Source organism: Papilio xuthus, unplaced genomic scaffold, assembly GCF_000836235.2.
Source record: "Papilio xuthus unplaced genomic scaffold, Pxut_1.1 DF827135.1, whole genome shotgun sequence".
Classification (NCBI taxonomy): domain Eukaryota; kingdom Metazoa; phylum Arthropoda; class Insecta; order Lepidoptera; family Papilionidae; genus Papilio; species Papilio xuthus.
The window spans coordinates 1,071,567-1,094,511 of record NW_013531514.1 but is presented as its reverse complement, the minus strand read 5'-3'; the positions used below and the strand labels follow the sequence as shown (position 1 = coordinate 1,094,511).

Sequence of the window (22,945 nt, the reverse complement as noted above, 5' to 3'; positions counted from 1 at the left end):
TGGGTGAAGAGTAACATCATGATGTTTGGTGGTAACCCTGATAGTGTCACGTTGACGGGATGCTCCGCGGGCGGCGCTAGTGTGCACTATCATTATCTATCACCTATGTCTAGAGGTATGTATTTATTCAAATATATTTCTTCTACATCTTAATAATATTATAAATACGAATGTTTAGATGTTCGTGTGAAGGTATCTCCGGAACAGCTGCATGAATGAATTTAGGCATAGATATAGAGCATAGTCTGGAAGAACATATATTAAGTTTGTTTTTTAATCCGCGCGGACGGAATCGCGGGCGATAGCTAGTCTATAATATTTTTTAGAATCACAAAACTCATTAAAAAGTTTTACCTTTATTTCCAAACAACATGTTAATTATTGGTCAATCATAACCATCGTCAGCTTTTGTCTACCCACTACTGGCATAGGCCTTCCCCAGTATGCGATTCTTCGCCTACCGCATCCAACATACTGTGTGTGTACGTGTGCTCTGAGATAAAGATATCATCACAGTTATTATAATATATAAAATAAAAATAACAAGACAACATGACAGTAAATAAATTATCAAAAGACAGCCAATCTATATACTAAAGTACTATAAACACATTAGTAACACCATTTGCTTAAAATTTCATATCTAAATATATAAAAGAAAGTCGTGTTAGTTACGCTATTTATAACTCAAGAACGGCTTTACCGATATGCCTGAAAATTGTTGAGGAGGTAGCTTAGAGCCAGGATACGGACATAGGGTACTATTTATTTATTTTTTTCGAATTTATGCCTTGAAGAGCTTATTTAACTTACTTATCAAAAATGCGAATAATAAGTAAGTAAGATAGATCGATAGGTGGGCTACACTAATCAAGTTTTTTATATACCCACGCGAACGTAGTTGCGGGCGACGGCTAGTTTATTATAAAGATAATTTTTTATAAATAATAACAAAGGATTATAGCATTATTGTTATTATAACACTGATAAACCTCCTCGTTAATTGAATTTTACTTCGAATTTGAGATATTTTCAAAAGCAACTAACTATAATACATACATCGTAAGATATTAAAATTAATATCTTACCTTACTAATATCATAAATATGAATATGTAGATGGATGGATGTTTGTTCTAAGGTATCTCCAAAACAGCTACATAGATCTGACTGAAATTAGGCATGTAGGACATAGCCTGGAAGAACACATAAGCTACTAATCGACTTTCGAGTCGACAGCTAGCGGGTCATCGAACCGACTTCTATATTGCACAAACCACAAACCAAACCACTATATCTCACCTTTGTCATTGCATTTTATCTGTCATCTCTACATGTTTGTTAAACTTGTAAATATTGAATAATAAACAACCAAAGACAACATTTCCCACTACATTAAGATTAAGATAAGAAGTTATATTTACTAAAATAAATATACAAAGTATACGAAGTGTTGTGACATGTAGAACAAGCCACATTTAATTCCGTGCGTACTTTGTGGAAAGTTGCACAAGTTTTCGACTCTTAGTGTGGGATTCCATGGCCGAAAGATCATTGTCTTGATTTGCAAAGATAACAATATAAATAATCCACAACTATACAAAGTTCTTGTATCTTCTCGACAATTTAAAAAATATGTTGCTAAAAAAAATCATGTAAAAATTTACAACTACAGCAGCTGATAAATAAACTAGCCAGTTTTATTGCCACAAATAGAAAAATGAAACGCTGTCTCTTTTTTTTTTCAAAGAGAATGAAAGAAAAGACAATATACATAACCTATGTGTTTTAATAACATTGAAACCCCTCAGTCGTTTAGTTGTCGCAAGCTATCACACTTATCTCTGTACACAAACAGTGTACTTTGTCACTACGTAACCAGTTCACCTTCACTTGGTGCTTATAATAATATCTATCATTACTCACGCCTTGTGTGCACATATAATATTTGTTCAAAAATAATTGCATTAAACATTTAAGTAAATATAAATTGTTGTCTATTAGGTTTGTGCCCTCTCCTTTGTTGTACCTTCATCCTTTTGGATGGTACTATATGATACATTTGGTGTCTCAGGGGTCAAACACTTGACTTGAAATCTGCAGGTCCTGGATTCGAATCCCGCCATGTACCAATGTTTTCTTCGATTTCTGATTTACATATGTACATTTATCCGACGTTCTTACGGTGAAGGAAGACATCGTGATGTTACCTGTACATATCAGAAAAGAAATTCAAAGATATGTGTGAAGTCAACCCGCACTTGGCCAGCGTGGTTGACTATGGCCTAATCACCCTTAACTTAAAGTAGGCTCCGAGCTCCTCGGTGGGGAAGTATAGTGAGCTGATTATGATGATATGATACATTTCTTTCCAGACACATTCCACAGGGGTATAGCGTTCAGTGGAGCCGCGTTCGCGTCATGGACGCATTCAGTGAAGCCTGCACAGAAGGCGCGGAGTCTCGCCGCGGTTGTTGGCTGCCCCACAACAAACACCAAAGAGATGGCAGACTGTCTTCGTTATAGGCCCGCTGAAGTCGTTGTCAACGGACAAGTTGAAATGTTTGTAAGTAAATCTAACTCTAGGTAAATTGCTGCGAATCAATTTCAGATTTTAATTTAATAAACTCGTTGTAACAGGAATGGAAGGTGAACCTGTTCACACCGTTCACGCCGACACACGAGGCTCCAAGCGCAAAGTACCCGTTCCTAACACAGTACCCATACCACGTGGCTAGAGCTGGTGGTGTGCAGAAGTCGCCTCTCATTACCTCTGTCACGTCTGAGGAGGGACTGTACCCAGCTGCAGGTAATAAATATGGCTTACACGTACGTAAATTTTGTGTGTACCTTATAGCTTATTTATACGGGACTAGCTGTGCCCGCGACTTCCCGTGTAATTCTCTATCAAATTTGTTAATTTGATAGATAGATAGGTTGTTACCTAAAAAATAAATTTCAAGCTTCTATCTGGGAAAATGACAATACTTCCATACAAATTTCCAACCCTCTTTTCACATTAAAAAGTAGCTAATGTCCTTTCCCAAGCTCCAGACTATCTCTGTCTCTGTATCTGTGTACCAAATTTCATTTTAATCGGTTCAGTAGTTTTTGCATTTTCGCATTTTTAATATTAGTAAGGATTATGACGGACTCAGTTATGAGAGGCTTAAACCTAATCAACGGGGGCATATGTGAATAGTATTATGCAAGGACTATACTTGTTTCTCAGCTTATCAAACCGACCCTACGATCCTGAAGGAGCTAGAGTCCCGCTGGGAGCAGCTGGCCAGCAACATCTTTGAATACAATGACACATTGCCGCTCCATCTCCGCAGTGCTGTCGCTGAGAAGATCAAGCAGCATTACTTCGCAGGGAAGCCGGTCGGACAGGACACATTCGACAAATTAGTACAGGTCAGAATTAACAACGGCAAAGCATCCGCGGTTCCTCTGGTATTGCTGATGTCCATGGGCGTCGTTGAACATCTCGGTGTTCCCGCTGCTCGTTTGCCCCTTTCTGTTATAAAAAAAAACAACTAATCGTTCTATTATAAATATTAGACCTTGAATCAAATATAACGATTCCTTACACTTCGCAAATTAAGGTAATATTTTTTTGCATACTTGTGTAAAATTTTATGTATAACTAAAGTACACAAATTAATGTTTAATTCATAGAACTTGACTAGAAGAAAAAAAAAATTAACAAAAAACTTAAGACAAGATAAATTTGAAATCTCCACTTTTTAGATTACCCTTGTGATTCAAGGTCACGTTCCTTTGTAGGCTTTAGGTGACCGTCTGTTCGTAGCTGACGTGGGCAGACTGGCGCAGACACACGCCAGTTCTGGACAACCCACGTACCTGTACCGGTATTCCTATCGAGGAAACTTGAGCTTATCCAATCTCATGGCACAAAATGATAAGAACTATGGTAATATTTTATTCAGACATTCTATGTATGTTATTACATAAAACAAAAAAAAAATAAACCAATAACGACTCGAAATTAGTGTAAACGAAATAAGCTCTTATACTACTCTCAAGCGAGCATCGGTGGCTCAGGGGTTAAGCACTTGACTTGTAATTTGCAAGTCCTGGGTTCGAATCTCGCCATGTACCAATGTGTTTTTCCATTTACATACCTTTTTCCGACATCTTACGGTGAAGGAAAACATCGTGATGCAACCTGCAACATAACATATCTGAGAAGAAACTCAAAGATATGTGAAAGTCAACCCGCAGTAGACCAGCGTGGTTGGTTGACTGTGGCCTAATCACCCTTAACTTATAGTAGGCTCCGAGCACTTTAGTGAAGACGTATAGCTGATGATGATGATGCCTATTACATAAGACTATGCTATTTCTGTTTCATGTCTAGGTGTAAGCCACGCTGACGATGTGATGTCAGTCTTCAACTTCATAGGCAGCTCGGATTCCCCTGCTGACGTGCAGATGAGGGAGATACTTCTCGATATGATCTACAGTTATGCATCAACAGGGTAAGTTTTATAATAGGATTTAAACATGACAGTTAACGCCTGGTTAAGAAGCACATGCAATAATGTAAATAAAAAAATTGCTATTATTTTTTTCTTTGTCCATTATTTCATCACTAAATTGATCAATTTACTAGGATCAACAAAAATTCATTAAAAATATGTATACTTAAGGTTTACATCCAATTTAATTAAATAAATCCATGGTCTTGTTTTTACAATCGGTGTCGGCCTTGAGAATTAAGTCAGCTTTAAGGTTTATAAAATCTTTTGGGCCAATCCCGCGTAAGTAAAACAAGGATAGAGAGATGATGTTGATCTTGTTTTTTCAGTGTACCAACTATTCCCAACGTACCGCAATGGCAGACAGTAGTCCCTGGATCTCAAGAACTTAACTATTTAGAGATCGCCTCTCCAACTGATGTCACCATGAAGACGAGTTCCGATTTCGGAAACCGCTCCTTCTGGGACAACCTGGGATTTGTTGAGAACCAAAACTACAACATATATATAAAAGATGAGCTGTAATCCATTTTAATATTATTTCTACAATCATATATTTACTTCCTTATGTATTATAAATTCCATATATCTTCTTACTGGTGTTATATTATACTATTGTTTTATTATTTTTAAGTAAAAATTTTAATATAATACTTTTTACTATTATGCTTTTATTATCCTTCAAAACTGTTATTATTTGGTAGCGGTTTTTAATTTCTTATATGGTTGAGAAAAAAAAAGGTTAGTCGTATTTGTAGTCTTATAGTAGTCTATAGATGTAGTGGCAGAATAAAGATGACCGTTTTCAGGCAAAAGCAGCTCCTTCATTCAGCCACACCAGCAACATTTTTTTTATTACATCTGTTCGCTTTTATGAAATTAGCAAGAAAATTAAATATTTTTCTATTATGAAATAACGCTGGATTCACCAATCAGTCGCTATAATTTGATTTAGTAATCGCCTTTCAGATAAAAAAAAAGTTTCACAATAAAAGACCTAATTTAATAATCTCAGTATTGATAAATCCATACAATGATATGACTACCAATTAATTTGTATAGATAATGTTATCAAAGACAATATCTATTTTTTTACATTTACTTGATGATTTTTTTTTTAATTTTATGCATATAGAAATATTATTTCAGTTGATTTCGACTGTTGAGACAAAAGTAATGACCACCATAGTTATCTCTGACATTCTCTTGGAAAAAACATAAATAACAAGATGTGTCAAAACTAGTGTCTCCATAATGAAAACTCACAGTAAGCCTTACCAATGCTTAATTATGCATGCCTACGCCTCTTCAGTCAATAGAACACAATACAAACACAACACGCAACCTTGCCAAACAGTTTTTTATGCGTTCTTCTAGGTTATAATATTATAAACGCGTATGTTTGGATGTATGGATGGTTGGATGTTTGTTAGAAGGTACCACCAGAACAGCTATATCAGATCGGAAAGCATCTCGCCGAAACGTGGCATAGATCTTGAACATAGTCTCGATGAAAACATAGACAAAAAAATATTTTTTTTATTCCGCGTGGAAGAAGTCGCGGGCGACAACTAGTAACAGCCAGTATGGAAGACTACAAGACAGCTAGTATAAAGGGTAATGATCTTCCAAGGTTACCAAAAATAAATCATTGGCTTGCCATCTGTTATTCATAGAAATATTTTTTCCAACATTTCATTGCGATTAAGAATTATTTTAATAATAAGCAAAAATACGTGTTTCACTTTCAATCCCAGTTCCTAATCAACTTTGGGTCTAGTACGAATATTTGTGACAATCTTCTTCGTCAAAATTAGTATTATATGAAATTTTTGGTGTACTTTACACCGATACGCTGCACAACTTTTAATTTGTCAATGACGATACGTAGATTGTCAATATTATATGTGCTAGGCCCTAAATCTAAATCGAGCACACGATAATAATTTCCAATTACAATATTGTTTATTTCTCCTGTGACCTTTTCCTTACTATCTTATTGCACTCTGTTATAAATAACGTCAATAACAATAATTAATAATCATGGTGATGAGTAATATTTCCAAACATGCTATATTGCAGTGAAATTAGTCAGCAAGATAAGACAATCATTACTTTTATCCCTAGAACGACACTGTTCTTACACTTGTTTAAATAAATATTGTTTTTACAAAGAGAAAGGAAGGGATGACAATACAGTGTGAACTATATAAGCGAGAATCCAGGGGACCGCAATATTCTAATTTATAGATTCTCTGTACTCCCTGTCTTGTTTATGAAGCTTGTCCGTGGAGACCGGATTATTCTCGCTTGTAGAGGTTTCTCGCTTATTCAGATTTACATAGTAATACAAGTATCATTCTAGTGAAGCTCATAGAGATAGCACAAGAAAATACTTTTTTCTTACTGCCAAAGACCAAAGGAAGTTTACTATACTCTCCCAATTGATTATGAATGTTTTTTTTCATTTAAATTTATTGTTCAAGTTACTAGAATTCATCAGAGGAACTACAATCAGAGGAGGCAGATTCGGACATCGGTCAACTTTATTAGAAATATCCGGAAGAAATTATCAAAATTCAAATGTAATAAAACAACATTTAAAGTAGAAAATACAATTTTATTTTAACAACATCTCCCATTTATAAATAGTTATCCTTCTCGCATTCCCACCCCTTTTCTGATACATATAAAGCAAAGTACAACTGGATTATATTCTTCTAGTATATAAAGTCTATGTAATACAAAACATACACAAAGCAAAATTATAATTATTAAAACAAATGAAATCACAAACCAGCTTTAAGATTCCGCAAATTGAAAACAGTTGAAATAATTAGACCAATGCATAGGAAAAAGTGCTATGTTAGCTAAATTTTAACAATGCAAATAAGCTGAAAACAATGTCAAAAAAATGCTGAGATTTAGACAAGGTTGCACACATAAAAGATTTATGTAAAGTACATGTTTCTTGAACTGCACTACCAAGATGTTACATCGTATATTTCTGGTAAATTGAACTGTTAAATAAAAATAAATAATATCCAATTAGGATACTCATATATTTGAATAAAAACTAAATCTATACAAACTCAAAACAATAAACACGCACATGCATTCAAAACAATACATATCCTCAGCCTTTTGTTATAGATAATAGGAAAATGAAAAATAATTAACACCAAGATAAAAGCACAAGGTACAAACTTAAATGTTTTTAATTTATATAATTTGTTCCACAACATCTAAGGGTTAATTGCAAGACAAAATATTCATTGCAAAATATCAGCATGTTTCATGCCCCAACAATTTTTACATGAAAAAAAACTTGCTACGCAATTTGGTGGTACTGGACATGTTAAGTACCACATAACTTAAGGTTAAATATGTCTTTTAAGCAGATATCTGATGTTATTATTAATCTTGATTCCGAGTTTTACTCATCTTTCTTGTCTCCACTAGCTACAGTTATTTTCTTCTGTAGTATACTATGCTCTTCGGCGAGACGGTCATATTCTCTGTTCAAACTCTCAGCTTGAGATTTGACAGCTTCTTTATCTTTCTTCTCTTTAGCCAAGTCTTTCTCAAGTTGAGATATCTGAGACTTTAGATCCTCTATTTCCTTCTTATTCTTCTCGTCTCCTGATCCCTGTTGCTCTAGAAGGGACCTCGCAGCAACGGTAGCGCTTTGCGCTTGACGGAAGTTGGCCTCAGATGTTGCAAGGACAGTCGCCAATTCGGATATCAATTGGATAAGACGACGAATGACAATAAGCAAGAATAGCGCGAATCCAGAAATGTAAAAGTTCCTCTGCGCTCGGAACAAACGCATGTTACCTTGCATTTCGGCGTCCAGGTGTTGATGATCTGACGATTCCATATTTGAATACTTTTGCATTTCCCGAATTGCATCTAGGAGGCAAAGTACCAAAACTCCAATCAGAATAAGGAAGTAAATTGAAGCTTGCCCGCTGATGTAAGCCAAAAATTTGGATTTGAAGAACCTCTGCCATTTCGAAGGACTTGCAATCGGCAAAGTTAGCAAAAGTACAAAGGCTATTTCGGCGTATAGAAATGATGCAATTATTGTCCACTGTAGACTCATGTTGCCTTTTTTATTCGCGTTGTTTCAATATGCACCTCACTTGTGTACCCGGCACTAGAATGACGAGAACTTATTAAATTAAAATTGCGAAACTACCGACTTGAAAATATCCGTGACTCATTAAAAGACAGTCAAATATGACAGACTTCAGACATATGACGTGTTCCTATCAAAATAAAGTTTATTCAGGTTCATTTCTATAAATAAATGTTCACGTTTGGTTTCGAAAAACTCAATATTAATTTATATTTTGCCCTGCATGTTTAATGAACAATTTTTTTTAACAATTACATTAAAGATGTTTCAGCTGTAGTGTTACTTTTTTAAAATGAATTGACTTTAGGGTCTACAAATCTTAACCTTTTCAAGAAAAAAAGTACTGTCAAATTGACAAATGACAACTTCACCAAACTTGCACATCTGACGTCATTTCTATCAATTTATTTAACTTAAAACAAAAAATATAATTTTATAGCAACGTATCGACACAAAACGAGTGAAAAGTATTAAAATCGATCAAACTTAACATGGCAGATCCTAAATATGAAAACCTGCCTGGTATAGTAAGTGTTCTCATAGTATTTTATTCAGAAAAATCGATTTTGACTTTTCTAACGGTGAGTAATTTCTTAGGCCTACGATCAACCCGATGTTTACGAAACTGGCGATCTACCGGAAGCTGATCAACCTGAACCATTCGAGGAAGATGAGAATGAAAATATTGAACAACTGCATTTGTCTGTGAAGGATTCCTTTAACAAGTTTAAAGGAAAATTTCTTACTGGAAATGTTGATTTCTCTGATAGATTAAGTAGAAAAACGAGGATCGGATACAGGTACAACACTCTTAACATTATAATCTAGCCTTGTCCTAATTCCAATTTATAAAAATAATGAAATTTTACTCTTTATAATTGATAATATTCTCATTTAAAATTTACAAGAGCTGGTGAATGGGAACTGGCGGCGGAAGGTGAGCCTGAGACTGCACTGGAACGGTACAACAGACTGCGCTGTGAATTCTCAGAGCTATTGGAACAAGTCACAGAGCAGAGAGATAAAGCCACTGAGAGTGAAAAGGTAGTTTACATAATTTCATACCTCAATGATAAAAATGCTTTTGTGTTAACTTTTGCTATTAACTGTAACTTTATATTTAAAAGAAAAGAAATTACTACTACCATCTTTTTAGGATGAACACATCAAGTTGGCAGCACATATAAATTCTACAAAGAAATTGCTTGAAGAGTTAAAGTTGGAAGAAGGGGAACAGATCGATCCTAAAGCTGAAAAACTAAAGTAAGATATTTGTATTAACCTATTTGAGGATTGTCAGTGAATTGTTTTTCTTTTCGCAATTTCCTTTTTTCCAATCAAAATAAAAGTTCTTGCAAGATTTATCATTTGTAGAAATAACATGCTACTATATATTAATTTATTTCATGATTTAATTTTTCCAGGGAATATTTAGCAACAAATGCCAAGAAGAAGGCTGGTGAGGTTGTGACAGCTCAGCTTAAACTGAAACCAGAAGTGAATCTAGCGCAGACCACCCGTATAGCACAACTAGAATATAGGTATTACAAGATTCAAATTTTATGACCAATCTTGTTAAACAAGCTAAAACTTGAATGTGATAGAAATTAACTAATCTGGAAGATATCAATAATTTTTTTTGTGATGACATTTAAATATTTTATTGTTTGTGAAATAAAATGGAAGTTTTTAATTCAGATTACACAAATTGGAGCAAGCAGCTGGTGTGAGAGATGAAGAAGCTTTCAGGAAACTTCAAATTGCAACCGGAGAGGTACTGTACACCAAAACTCTGCCGCTTTAGATTAAAATATGCAACATTATAACAGTCATTTAGAAAGATATTGTAAACAATTCAAATTCCATAATTCATAACGATATTGAATATATTAAGAGTTGAGTTGATATTATGAGTATATTTTCAGGCGACGCTGTGCGGTGCGGCTGCAACGCTAGCGGCACGCGCAGCCCTGCTACGGCCGGCAGAGCTGGCGGCGGCCGACGCGCGCCTTGCCGCGTTACTGGCCAACCTCGACACCCTGCGTGCTGCGCTCAAACCTGCCAATCCAGAACTTGAGGCTAAGGTACTACAGACTGCATGGTCTAAAGAACTACGAAAGTTTACAAAGATGGATGTTTGTTAGTAGGGATCCCCAGAACAGCTGCACGGATCTTGATAAAATTTAGCACAGATTCAGACAAAGGCTAGGCATGCTAGGTTTTTTTTAATTTGCATGAACGGAGTTGCGGGAGACTATGTTGCGACTAGTTGTCTATGAAGTGAACAGTTAGTACAGTTGTAGAGGTAGAAAACTTGTACCAAAGTGCAAAATAACTCTGCAGGTGAATGAGTTGCACAAGCTGCTGCAGCAAGTGGATGGTGTGTCGCATGCAGAAATACTTGAACGGATTGAGGCACTGGAAGCCCTTCACAACCACGGTAATCTTTAATCCTCTATTATATTTATAGCTTACTTCAGTCCTTGTAAACTTCTTAACAATTTGCTTTTCTAATATTTAAAATACTTGCAGCAAAGAACTTTGGGAAATCGCTTGCCGAGTTAGAAACCCTACAAAGTACGGTAGCTAGTGGCGTGCACAACAACAAGGAGCTGTTGCAAGGCGTGCAAGAAGTGTTTGCACATAATGTAGACAACTTGCACAAGGAAATACGGAAACTTGATGAGAGGATCTCCAAGCTAGCTGCAGCCTGATGTGTGCTCATATGTGCTTGAATATATTTATAGTTTAATTATCTGTGTAGAACAAGTGAATTTACATTTAATATATTGAATATGAATATATATCAGAAGTGTATTTCAATAAATGAAAAAAAAACTTTTGCTCTATGGTGAAAGCTAGGGCAGTTGAAGCCTATTATAGGATAAATTCACACCCTTTGGTTGAGCAAAAACAAAAGAAACTTTAGAAACAAAACTAAAATTAGAAACACTTGTTCACATAGAAATTATTGGTTACAAGTGCTTACTTTATTTATAAGGAGATCGAATGTTTAGAAATCTTTGATGACAAATATTCTATTTTTAATATTTATTTAATAATTGTAACTCAATCAGTACTTTTAATTTGTATCTTCATTATATCAGTAACTTTAGTATATTGTTAGTAAAAATATTATGATTTGTGTTAAATTATTTCGTTGCATCTTTCATTTATTCAAAATGTATATATTTGTCTGATATTGTCAATAACTTTTATGAAACCCAATATAGTAATAATTTAGTGAAAATTACTATTTTTAAACACTAATATTATGATTGATTAGCATTCCAAAAACTATGGTGTTTTTTTTTATTTTGAAGTTTCTCTAAAACCTTACTTAACTTTCTTAAACTTGTACTAACTGGATTCATCATAATTGCATTAGGAAAACATATATGCAGAGTTGCGCACTATGAAATATCCACAATAAACAATTATCTGGCTGTTGTTGTTTTATTTACATTCTAACTTAACTCCAAATAAAATGCTTAACTGAATTTCCAAATTTTTGTAAACTTACAACTCTATAGCTTTGCCTGAGAAATTGTAAAAGAAAGATATACATAGAGTTCTCTAAACTACAAAAAGGCGCAATAATACCTACAACCTTATATTAAAATTAAGGATGGATTATTTCCATTGAAGCATATTTTACCTATATAACTAGTTTTGATGGATTTGTAAGCATGTCTATACATTAAATTGGTAATATTGGCAGAAATGGCACAATTAATGATATAACTTAGACTTAAGTTAAAATAAAACAAACCTTCCATTACATAAGTAATGTATTTTTTATGTTAAATGTATATCTTAGAACCTAAGCTTCTGGAAGAACCACTTGTTCTTTCCGCTCTTGTATCTCTCCTCGAATCGCACACGGGTGTTGAAACGGAGCTTCTTACGTTTGGCGGGGTCCTTGAGGTCCTTTGCGCTTAACTTCTCAAAACTGAAGTCTACCGAGTAACGTGTAGGCATCAAGTGATTGTAGTTCACAACCTGGAAATCATAAAAAGTTTGCTTTAAATTACTGGAAAGGATTGGAACAAGTTGCCAGCATTGGTTGTTCCATTAAAGTATGATGTGAGGGCTTATAAGAGTAGGCAAGTCAATAGGCATTTACTAAGGCTGGTATTATCTTTCGACCACATCATCACTTAACTTTAGGTGGAATTTTTGTGAAACACTTGCTTTCTCACATTACAAAACTACTTATGACTTCATTATTCTATTACAAAACATATTGTAAATCTGGTTTTTATCAGTGAAAGTGTGCCATGAGTGAAAAAAAACATTGTTTATAATGAATTTTACTATCATAAATAACTTCTTTGCTTAAAAATAAATATGACTATTATTTATATATTTTGTTAGCATATCTCCCATTCATTTTATCTCTATTTTCACTATCACCATTTAGTTTATAAATTTATAACAGTCCCAAGATAGACCACTACTCTTTTGCCATATTAATGTTTACAGGACTCTCATTTATTTAGAAATATAAATGCAATCAATAATCAGTCACATACTTTAAATGAAGCAATTCACTGACAGTTTTCTATATAATCAAAACATTTGAATGATCTTACCTTGACGAAAGGCTTTATCTTGGAGCGCTTGTGAATTTTGTTTTTGCCCATCCTCTTGTGAACTTTACGTGGGTATCTGTCAATGCCGGCGACGAAAGCGTGACCGTATGGCTTTTCTGACGTGCCCTCGTCGTAGTTCTTCACTACGATGGCTTTGCGGCCCGCGTACCGGCCGCTGAGGACCAGCACCACTTTACCTGGCTTCATTATCTTACCCATCTTGGATGGATCTGAAAGGCACGAGAACTAACCTTCAAACTTCGATGTCATAAATAAATACAAAGTACCAATCCACTTAATACTGAAATAATATCACTTTGAACTTTTGCTATTTATGAAGTTACAGTTTATTCATAAAACGTTATACTGTACTAAGTTAAACTTCAACCATAAACACAATTCGCACTGTATTTATATTGTTATCAAATATTAAGTAGAAATATCATGTAAATATATCATGGGTTTATTTAAATTTATTACAATTGACACTGTAGATAGGTATTTATTAATAAATAATAATTGCTCACTATGATTTCTTTGGATTATTTCGGAAAAATTACAAAACTCACATTCCCATATACCTGTCGACAATAAAAAGACAGCATCGGCAACTGACAGGCACAGACAAGAAATGTCACTATTTAACAGATTAAAAAAGATGATCATAGAGTTCTAAGTAAATAAATTTTTTTACAATGAAAAGAACAAAATAAATTAAGGAGAACCTCTAAAAATAAAGATTTTTTATTATGTGAGGGAAGCACTTTAATCCCATAGCTAGACAAGAACCATGAAAAACCGAATCCAAATCAAAAAATACACAATGGCCGCGACACCCATGCCATCTGTAATGAAAAAGTTGCTACATTTTGTTGTTTTGCTAAACTTTTCGCCCATTCCTATTGCAACCTGCCTATGTTTACTAAACGTCTGGACCAATTTTGAAGAGTGGGGTAAAAGGGAAGTCGGTTGAGATTGTTGATTTTTTAATAATATCTTAGTACACTTTCTACAAGTACTATAAAAACGTGAAGTGTGCCACATCCATAAATAAGGCAGATTTTGGTTATTGTTACCACCTTGTTATATCTGAATTAATTAAAAAAACCAACACCGCTTGATAATTGAGTTTAATATCAATAAAATAAGAAAATTATTTACACAAATTTTATCAAAATACAAAAATAAAACACTGTCACGTACATGTAGGTAATAACGATCTGAAGAAATACTATAAATATATACATTGTCTTAGGTAACTATGATGCAGTACGTTTTAATTTATGAACTGTTTTCACCCGCCTTCAGACACACTTTGAGCTATGAATAATGTGAAACTAAAGCTATATAACACTTACCATGGACAACTTAACTTACTGCAATAATTGAATTAAACGAAAGTAACACTTCAATGATATATTACATCTATTATTTTATATTACAGGAAGATTCAAACATATTGCAAATAACAAAAAGTCTAAATGTAAGCTCCCATCGACAAACTGACTAACTCGTGACGTCACTTATGACGTAAACATGTTTCGGCACTGCGAACTCACTAAAATACAAACGTATTTTTTCTTTTCTATGCAACTCACTAAAGGCAACGTCAGTTATTATTCCTGCCCAGAAGCTCACGTCGATGACGTCACCCGTTAAGAATAACGAGCACGGTGTTAATTGTTGGGGGAGTCATCGGCAAACATCTGGGCGCGGTTTTCAATAACTTTTTATTTATAATGCTTTATTAAATAATCAGATTCTTAATAAAGTTACATATTAATTTTATGTCACCGTCAGATTTGAAGAAAAAAAAACATAAATTAATTTTAAATGTGACAGATATGGGATGGGGTGTCATGTCACGGTCAAGAATATTAAGTACGCATGAAATGTAACACAGTAATAGGCTAATAAATAAAGTCTTGAAATAGGGAATGTGTGAAATATAGCGGCAGAATATTTAAAGTTAAACCAAAGAGTGTTCAACGATATTAGTATAATCTCTTAATAGGCCGTATTGCTAATCAGATACATTTGAACATTTTGTCGCAGAAAATTAATTAAGCGAATATTTAAATTAAACTCTACAAAACAAAGATTAATTTGAAAAAAAAAACAACTTACATTTAAAAAATGGACTCGTAGATGCTATGCAAAATTATTAGAGGTTATGTTTTTAATTGCAATGAAATGAACTATACTTTGTTATATAAATAAATATTTATACAAATTATACAATAAAACATAGTTATAATTGCTGCTATTAATTGTCTACAACAAAATGTCCTAATTCGTAATTAAAATGAAACATTGTCCGAGGTAAATCCTACAGATAGTCTAAAGGAGAAACCGAATCAGCTGTTTACTGGCACCCAAAATAAATATAAATAAAAACAACATCAATATACAAATAGTAACAACCGTAACTTCTAATACACAATCTATACAACTTTATATTTAAATAATCCACATTTTATTAAGATATATTTACAATCTTAGTCTTAATGATTACAAATAAAAAATCCCTTCTAATAAAACATATCCAACAGTAGTGAAAACAGGACTGATTAGTGTTACATAACAAACCATTATATACCTAGCTATATATATTTATAATATAGAAAGTCGATACAAACTATAAAAATCTACATTTAAATGTATATACAAATTTGTAGATTTGTTTGATATATTTTATTAAAATACACTCTATTATAATATACAATCTCAGTCTCCGTAGACCGAGTTATTTATAATTTAAATCTACAAACATATAAAGTGTCACCGTACATTTGTATGTCAAAACTGATACATGATTAAAAACATTATTAAACTAAAAGTTCCTAAGTACTTTCTCATGGACCATTGGATAACAAATTCGAAACAATGAGATCTAGGGCCATGATTGTTTAATTTTCGTTTTGAAACCATTACCTATACTATAATAATGCAAATGTCAATTAAATTGGCCCTTTAATAAGCCGAATTAAAAATCACATTAGCAAATAATCTAAATATTACCAAAAGAAAAACCTTTACAACCTATTAATTTTAATCGGAATCAATACTGTCAAAATCAAAACCTTTTAACAAAAATTGTTTGCTTTTGCTCAACGTAAACTTTAACACATTCACTGCCGATTGGCCTCGCGAGCCCACTTTAATATGAGAAATTAGCAGTTGCATATAACGTGTTAAAGAAATCGATGGCATCTATGTAAACTACCATATGTTCGAAATGCAAAATTTGCAAGAAAAAACCAAAATCTACACTTATTCATCTTTTTAACGTTACTTTAAAATTTACACAGAAACTAGTATATCACGTTCATAAAAAAAAACCAGGGGGTAAATTTCAAAATTGTGGTTTACGATAGTCTACATAGGAACCATCAAATTGCAAAAGCAAAATTAATATAGTACATGGCCGAAAATATTGTATACTACCGTCTGTTGATATGAACAATATTTATAGCCCCTATAGACAAGCACATAATGTTCTTATCTTCACAATAACATAATATCGATGCCAAAACATGTCATATTTTTAATCTATATTGTCAACAATAAATGCTTTTTGGTGAACAGGGATTTAAATGCTTTATAAATCTGCGTCAAAGGAAAGGTTTAAAGAGATTTGTCTGTAAACAATTTAGGAACTGAAATGCAATCAATTTTAATCTACCCTCCATCTACTGAATATTTGGCACTTTATCATTGGTTTCATATTTTTCTACTTCTTTGCTTTTTTACATAGTATTGATTTCCATAGTTTTGTGATGTAAGTAATCATTGTAACAATTAAGTTAAATACTTATTTATATCACTTTTTTCAGAAGTATTCAAAATGTTTGCTCTATGATGTAACAAGAAGTAGAAAAATCACACCAAAGCAACCTCTAAACGTCCGCACTTGTCAAATTCCAGCTAAAAGAAAATTGAGACATTTTCACCAGTCAATCTCACGATAACGTGGTCCGAGACATTCTTATATATTTAACTCATTCAACATCATTGCGGTGCTATCTATTATATACTTATATCATACTCATTAGTTGAGACAACTTGTCCTTAGTCTGAGACTGTAAGCATTTCATAACATTTAATTTTTATATATGTAGAGTTTTATTTTTAAACAAATCCTATACTAAAAGGGAACCTTCAAGTTATATAAACAAAATGCTTATACTCACGCACTCGATCGCTAATACAAATTCACAACAAACTGTGGTGATAATATTTACAGTCGAAACCACAAAGTTAAATATTAACGAATACGTATTACTCACAAATATACATAAATATAAAAGTTTTATTACTCGTATTGAACACTAATAACACATTATTGATGTCATCACTCGCGCGTTCGTATCGTTCACAGTTTGGTGTCCACTGGTGACGGCGGCCGGTGCGGCTGGTGCGGGTGGTGCGGCTGCGACGTGGGTTGTGCGTTGTGAGCGCCGCCCTCAGACGGAGATCTCGTAGTTGCAGTCGTAGACGGAAGCGCGGTCGGGCGGCTCCACGGGCGGCGCGCGCTCCAGCTGGTCCTGCACCTCAAGCGCGCGCACGAAAGACAGCGGCCGCGCGGGCCGCGGGGGGTGCGGGTGCGAGGGCACGGCGGGCGTGCGCCGCCTCGACAGCGGCGAGGGGTGCGGCGGGTGCGCGGGGTGTGCGGGGTGCGGCTGGGCGTGCGCGGGATGCGCGGGGTGCGCGGGGTGCGGTGGGCGCTCGGCCCAGGTGTAGCCGCGCTGCGGCGAGGCGGCCAGCTCGCGGATGTCGTCTGCGGTGGGGCGGTGCGCGGGCGGCTCGGCGCGCAGCAGCTCGCCCTCGGAGAGGAAACGGCGCTGCGGGGAGCCGCGGGGCGCGAAGTCTGCGCGCCTCGGCTGGGTCGGCGTGCCCGGGTTGGACCTGTGCGCGGCGCTCACGTCAGGGGTTTAAACGCGCGAGCTCGTCCGAGCGCGGGCTGCCGTTATCGTACGGCCTACGGACAGAAGGAGACGGGAGCTGCGGGCGCGACGCCGCTGCAGCGTTCAGAACGCGCCCACCTTTACCGATTCTAACTTCGCCTACCGATTGTTACGTGTGTACGTGACTGTCGTGTCGGTCACTTTGTCCAGCTAGAGCCGATGACAACACATAAAGCTAAGAGCTATAACCAATTCTAAACATTAAACAAAATATCGAGTAAAGTGTTTGTAGAATTATTAAGGGAGCCCAAAGAAGCTTCTAGATCCTAGCTTTACGATCAAACTAGCTACTGAAAGCGACGAGCTTATACTATCTTTGTATATAGAGATCGGTAATGAAGTGCCGCGGCAGGCAGCGGGTTTGGCGGCAGCGGTGGCGGTTCTGAACGCGCGGCGGGCGCGGCCGCAGTAGCGGGGTACATGCAACGCTACATGCTCATTGCAATACAACACACATACACTATCATACACTACGCTACTGCAAACTCATACAACCTTTATCCAAGATAAACACATATTGTTCTTCTCATTAATTATACATACAAAATATACATATTAATACATATTTATTAGTAAGAAATTCCATAAATACAATGCAAATAAAGTAACTTACATTTTACATAAATATCTATTAAAAATATAGTACAAATAAAACATATTTATGTTTATACTAAACTAAAAAAAAAAAATTCTTAATAATAACCAGCTTAAGGGTTTTCAGATTTGCCGACTAATTTTAGTACCATCTATGTACAATTAACATTACATAATAACCTATGAATCTACAAAAGAAGTCATAATTATATAATTATAATAAATATACAATAAATCTCAATATAATTATATTAGGAATGTATAAATCACTCATTGGGAGACACAAATATGATGTTTAAATAAATTTGCATTGAATTGTTATGAGTTTGATATACAGGATGTTCCAAAATGGAAATAAAGCAATTATTTACTACAGTGTATTATATACAATAACGCTATGCAACACTGCTTTGTAATTCATATCATATACAAAAAGTGTTGAAGCTTTTCAGTCAATTCATCAAGATAAAATAAGAAAATAAAACATAGAGAAATATATCAAAAATATAAACAAAAACAGAAAAGATATAAGATATATTCCTCAGGATTCATATAAAAGAGTCATATGTTTGATGTAATATGACCATTTATGCAACATTTATTTCCCAAGCAGTATATATCTTCATATATATAATTCTTCTGTGAGTGTGTATGTCACTGAACTTCTCTCAAACGACTGGACCGATTTTGATGACATTTTTTGTGTGTGTTCAAGGGGATCTGGGAATGGTTTACATTCACAATTTTGTCCGCTGGACAATGTTTTTTTAATTAATTTTTAATTTATTAGTAGTTGTTGATTTTGGAATGTTTTACATTGGATCCGACAGACGGCGCTACCATCGCAGTGTCAAATTGTCAGACAACGTCTGTCGGGTCCGCTAGTACCTTATATTATTTTTAAACAATCATAAAAAGTATTGTCCTTAAATTTATTTACTTATTGCAATATTATAACACAATACTACTGGGTTGTATTTGCTGTTTAAAATTACTATTAACAAAATAATTGTTTAACTTTTCTTCCTGAAAAATAACAGTACTACTTCAAGCCACTCGAATCTTACAAACACACGACAAATAATATCAAAATAGTAGTGGAACTTTGTATTTCATTTATCCTTTAGATTCTAATAAATATAAACATCTTAAAGTATTATGTTTTCAATGTATATTTATGGAAAATCTATTTTTTGTGCAAAACAGTACTCTTGGTTGATAACTAGATGAGTTTAAAAAGTAACCTCTACTAGAATAAAGCTAAGAATGTCATAGCATAGCAGTTGCACAAACAAACATATATAATAAATTTACCGTCGACACGTGGGCTGTATGCGTTAGGTCCACCTGCCGCGAGCCGCGTGCCGCGTGCGGTGAGCGGTAAACGTTCTCTTTATAATATACCACAAACCCACTAACTTTCACCACAAATATAAGTATTGCTAATCTTACTAATATTATAAATAAAGTTTCGACCAACATATCAAGAAGCTCTCGCTAAACAGTTGGATTAAGGGCCCGATACAAAAGGCAGTTATCCTAGAAACCGCACGCATCGTGAGAAGGTTCCTGTCTCTGCAGCCCTGATCACTGGTTGTTTGAGTCAAGGGACTCCGCAGCCGGTCGTGCTCTATTTTTAATATAATATATATATTTTTTTTATATGAAATCTAATATATTAACAATAAGGATAATAAATGAATAATAATTTATAAATGAGAATGTTTGGACGGATGTATATCTCCAGTATGGCTGTATGAATATCGTTGAAATTTGGCATAGATGTAGAACATAGTTTGGAAGAACACATAGGCTACTCACTAAGTTTTTTTTAATTCTGCGCGGACTGAGTCGCGAGCGACAGAGTACATCGTAATTATACTTTGCTATAAACTAATCTGGAGCGATAAAACCTTTATAAACGATTCAATGTCCATTTAAAATGAGCGAGATAAGCGATATCATCGGGCAAGAGCATCGAGAGCACACCTTTATAAATGGACTGGCTATAAGGTGTGGTATTTTGTGCCTATTTGATTTACAGCATTTTGGCGCTGATAGTAGCGGTGGTGTGGATTCGAAGTAATAATATGAAGAAGTAACTATAATGTAACATCAACAAGCGCTTTTAAATCGGGACAAAACGAAAACTGTCATTTCCAAGCATTTTCCTAACCACTTATAGAACATCAATAGGTAAGAGTAACCTTTATAATAGAAAAAAAAATAAGTCTCTTTTTCGATGTTTTTTTAATTGAAAAGAGAAAGCATAAAACATCTGTATTATACAGTTGGGGTTGGCAGAATTTATAGAGAAAAGGTCACTTGTTATTACACTATACTTTTAGAGATTCTTTTATATCTTAGATAAAATTATGTAATTTGCAATACTTATATTTATGATTGAAATAATACACTGCATCCAAAGTTGGTCTGAATTGTTAATGTGACGTTAGGGAACGTACCCATACTGCGTGACCCGTTTAGGGGGGGGAGTCCTTAAATTACTACGGTCAGTCACAGGAGCGGGGGGTGGCTCAGATTTTAGTCACGTAGTCGTTACTTGTTTTTTTTTCATAATACATAATTCACTAGTAATTTAAGTATGCATTCAGTCTTATGCTATAAAGAAGAGTATGAGTCAAATTATTTTTTTTTCAATGTTTGCCTGTGGAATGATTAAAAATCATAATTATGAATTACTACGTAAAAATTAAAGGGGTCTTGGCATGTACTACGAGTGGTCACCGAGGGGAGGGAGGGGTCGATAAAACTAAAAAAAAATAGGTCAAGTTGTATGTGTATGTTCCCTTATGTCGAATGAAAAATGACTAACAATGAACACTCAGGAGAAAGAATGAAGCGAGTTCTTAGATAAAGAAATGTCTCTCATATGTTAAGAAATTATATGCTTTAAGTGTAAACAGACATAGAATGCAGTTTGAATATATTGAGCGATTGCACATTATGTATCGATTGAGGTGTATGAAAAAAAAATATTTCCGAAGTTAACTTTTAATAGTAATTAACATTCAAACACCTCAAAATAATAAAGTTTGTTAACATTTTCTTTAAAGTTCTTTGATAATAATCATAACCAAATCAAATGTGAACAAACTTAAAAAAAAAAACCCATAGTCATTTTAAATATAAAAAGACTAACTTTCGCCCGTTACTCCATTCGCGCGGGATTAACAAAAATATTATTAGCCTACATGTTCTACTAGACTACGTTTTTCTTGTATACTAAACTTCAAAGAGATGTATGGAGCCGTTCTGGAGATACCTTCAAACCAACATCCATCCATCTATACATTCGCATATATAATATTAGTTAGAAATAACATAAACTTACAACATATGTCCTTTTTGTTTTCAACTATTATCTTACTAATATTATAAATGTGAATGTTTGGATTGACGGATGTTGGAAGATATCTTCAGAACGGTTGCATGAATCTCACTGAAATTTGGCATACATATAGAACATTGTCTGACAGAACACATAGGCTACTAATTAAGTATTTAATAACGCACGTACAGAGTCACGGGCGACAGCTACTTATAATTATGGGTTTTGTACTAAGCATTATACATCAATATTATAACAACAATAATATTCTCAAATAAATATTATATATAATATGAGGCAAACTATTATACATGCAAATCAAAAACTAACATATATTAATATGTAATAAAAAACCATAAAAGCAATGCTGTTGGAGAGGAGTTGAGGTTAATGCATTCGGAATAGACAACAATGGATATACCTATGTCATTATGATATATATTACTCTTATATACTCCAATGTTCAATGTCTTTTGCTATTAACATAAGCATATTGTGTAAAATTTGATTTTATGTATCACGGTATGATTTAAAAAGTTTAGACACATTGAACGAATGCTAAATTTAAACTGACCGAAAAAAAATTGATTAGAAACTTTCATCATCATCATCAGCTCACTATACGTCCCCACCAAAGGGCTCGGAGCCTACCCTAAGTTAAGGTTGATTTGGCCATAGTCAACCACGCTGGCCAAGTGCGGGTTGGTTGACTTCACACATATCTTTGAATTTCTTCTCAGATATGTGCAGGTTGCATCACGATGTTTTCCTTCACCGTAAGAACGTCGGATA

General features: G+C 34.5%; 5 protein-coding genes across 6 annotated transcripts in view; 2 read left to right on the top strand and 3 right to left on the bottom strand.

The window, feature by feature from the left end:
- Positions 1-6: 6 nt before the first annotated feature.
- Positions 7-7,071, top strand: cce-7 (carboxyl/cholinesterase 7). The gene is made up of 8 exons (XM_013314745.1): positions 7-115; positions 2,375-2,565; positions 2,640-2,808; positions 3,232-3,416; positions 3,789-3,936; positions 4,384-4,504; positions 4,834-5,025; positions 6,991-7,071. The coding sequence occupies exons 1-8, from the start codon at positions 19-21 to the stop codon at positions 6,995-6,997; spliced, it is 1,110 nt and encodes a 369-aa protein (XP_013170199.1). The 5' UTR covers positions 7-18; the 3' UTR covers positions 6,998-7,071.
- Positions 7,072-7,136: 65 nt separating this feature from the next.
- On the bottom strand, positions 7,137-8,629 carry LOC106119659 (B-cell receptor-associated protein 31). Its single transcript, NM_001312789.1, is given in 1 exon segment — positions 7,137-8,629. A coding segment is annotated over 1 exon segment (669 nt). The 5' UTR covers positions 8,610-8,629; the 3' UTR covers positions 7,137-7,940.
- A 363-nt stretch (positions 8,630-8,992) lies between these two features.
- DCTN2-p50 (dynactin subunit 2) lies at positions 8,993-12,091 on the top strand. Its single transcript, XM_013314744.1, has 9 exons — positions 8,993-9,172; positions 9,243-9,445; positions 9,554-9,689; positions 9,802-9,908; positions 10,070-10,186; positions 10,344-10,419; positions 10,571-10,729; positions 10,989-11,085; positions 11,178-12,091. The coding sequence occupies exons 1-9, from the start codon at positions 9,137-9,139 to the stop codon at positions 11,357-11,359; spliced, it is 1,113 nt and encodes a 370-aa protein (XP_013170198.1). The 5' UTR covers positions 8,993-9,136; the 3' UTR covers positions 11,360-12,091.
- Positions 12,092-12,418: 327 nt separating this feature from the next.
- On the bottom strand, positions 12,419-13,858 carry RpL27 (ribosomal protein L27). 2 transcript variants are annotated; one of them, XM_013314749.1, is made up of 3 exons: positions 13,768-13,858; positions 13,241-13,470; positions 12,419-12,647 (listed from the first exon to the last, which is right to left on the bottom strand). In XM_013314749.1, exons 2-3 carry the CDS (start codon positions 13,457-13,459, stop codon positions 12,462-12,464), a joined length of 405 nt encoding a protein of 134 aa, XP_013170203.1. In that variant the 5' UTR covers positions 13,460-13,470; positions 13,768-13,858; the 3' UTR covers positions 12,419-12,461. The 2 variants fall into 2 exon arrangements, with proteins under 2 accessions (XP_013170203.1, NP_001299720.1); NM_001312791.1 differs by having other exon boundaries at positions 13,810-13,836.
- A 3,848-nt stretch (positions 13,859-17,706) lies between these two features.
- Zdhhc8 (zinc finger DHHC-type containing 8) overlaps positions 17,707-22,945 on the bottom strand; it is a 14,848-nt gene continuing 9,609 nt past the window's right edge. The window contains exon 5 of the mRNA XM_013314646.1: positions 17,707-18,148. Within this exon, the coding sequence (XP_013170100.1) occupies positions 17,707-18,148 (442 nt within the window). The remainder of the gene's footprint in view (positions 18,149-22,945) is intronic.

Excerpts from the sequence above, each read along its gene's own strand:
- cce-7 (XM_013314745.1), top strand. The coding sequence starts at position 19 with ATGATGTTTGGTGGTAACCCTGATAGTGTCACGTTGACGGGATGCTCC. Across the intron at positions 116-2,374 it reads TCTATCACCTATGTCTAGAG|ACACATTCCACAGGGGTATA; the intron begins GTATGTATTTAT and ends ATTTCTTTCCAG. Across the intron at positions 2,566-2,639 it reads ACGGACAAGTTGAAATGTTT|GAATGGAAGGTGAACCTGTT; the intron begins GTAAGTAAATCT and ends TCGTTGTAACAG.
- DCTN2-p50 (XM_013314744.1), top strand. The coding sequence starts at position 9,137 with ATGGCAGATCCTAAATATGAAAACCTGCCTGGTATA. Across the intron at positions 9,909-10,069 it reads CCTAAAGCTGAAAAACTAAA|GGAATATTTAGCAACAAATG; the intron begins GTAAGATATTTG and ends TAATTTTTCCAG. Across the intron at positions 10,187-10,343 it reads ATAGCACAACTAGAATATAG|ATTACACAAATTGGAGCAAG; the intron begins GTATTACAAGAT and ends TTTTTAATTCAG.
- RpL27 (XM_013314749.1), bottom strand. The coding sequence starts at position 13,459 with ATGGGTAAGATAATGAAGCCAGGTAAAGTGGTGCTGGTCCTCAGCGGC. Across the intron at positions 12,648-13,240 it reads AGATAAAGCCTTTCGTCAAG|GTTGTGAACTACAATCACTT; the intron begins GTAAGATCATTC and ends TATGATTTCCAG.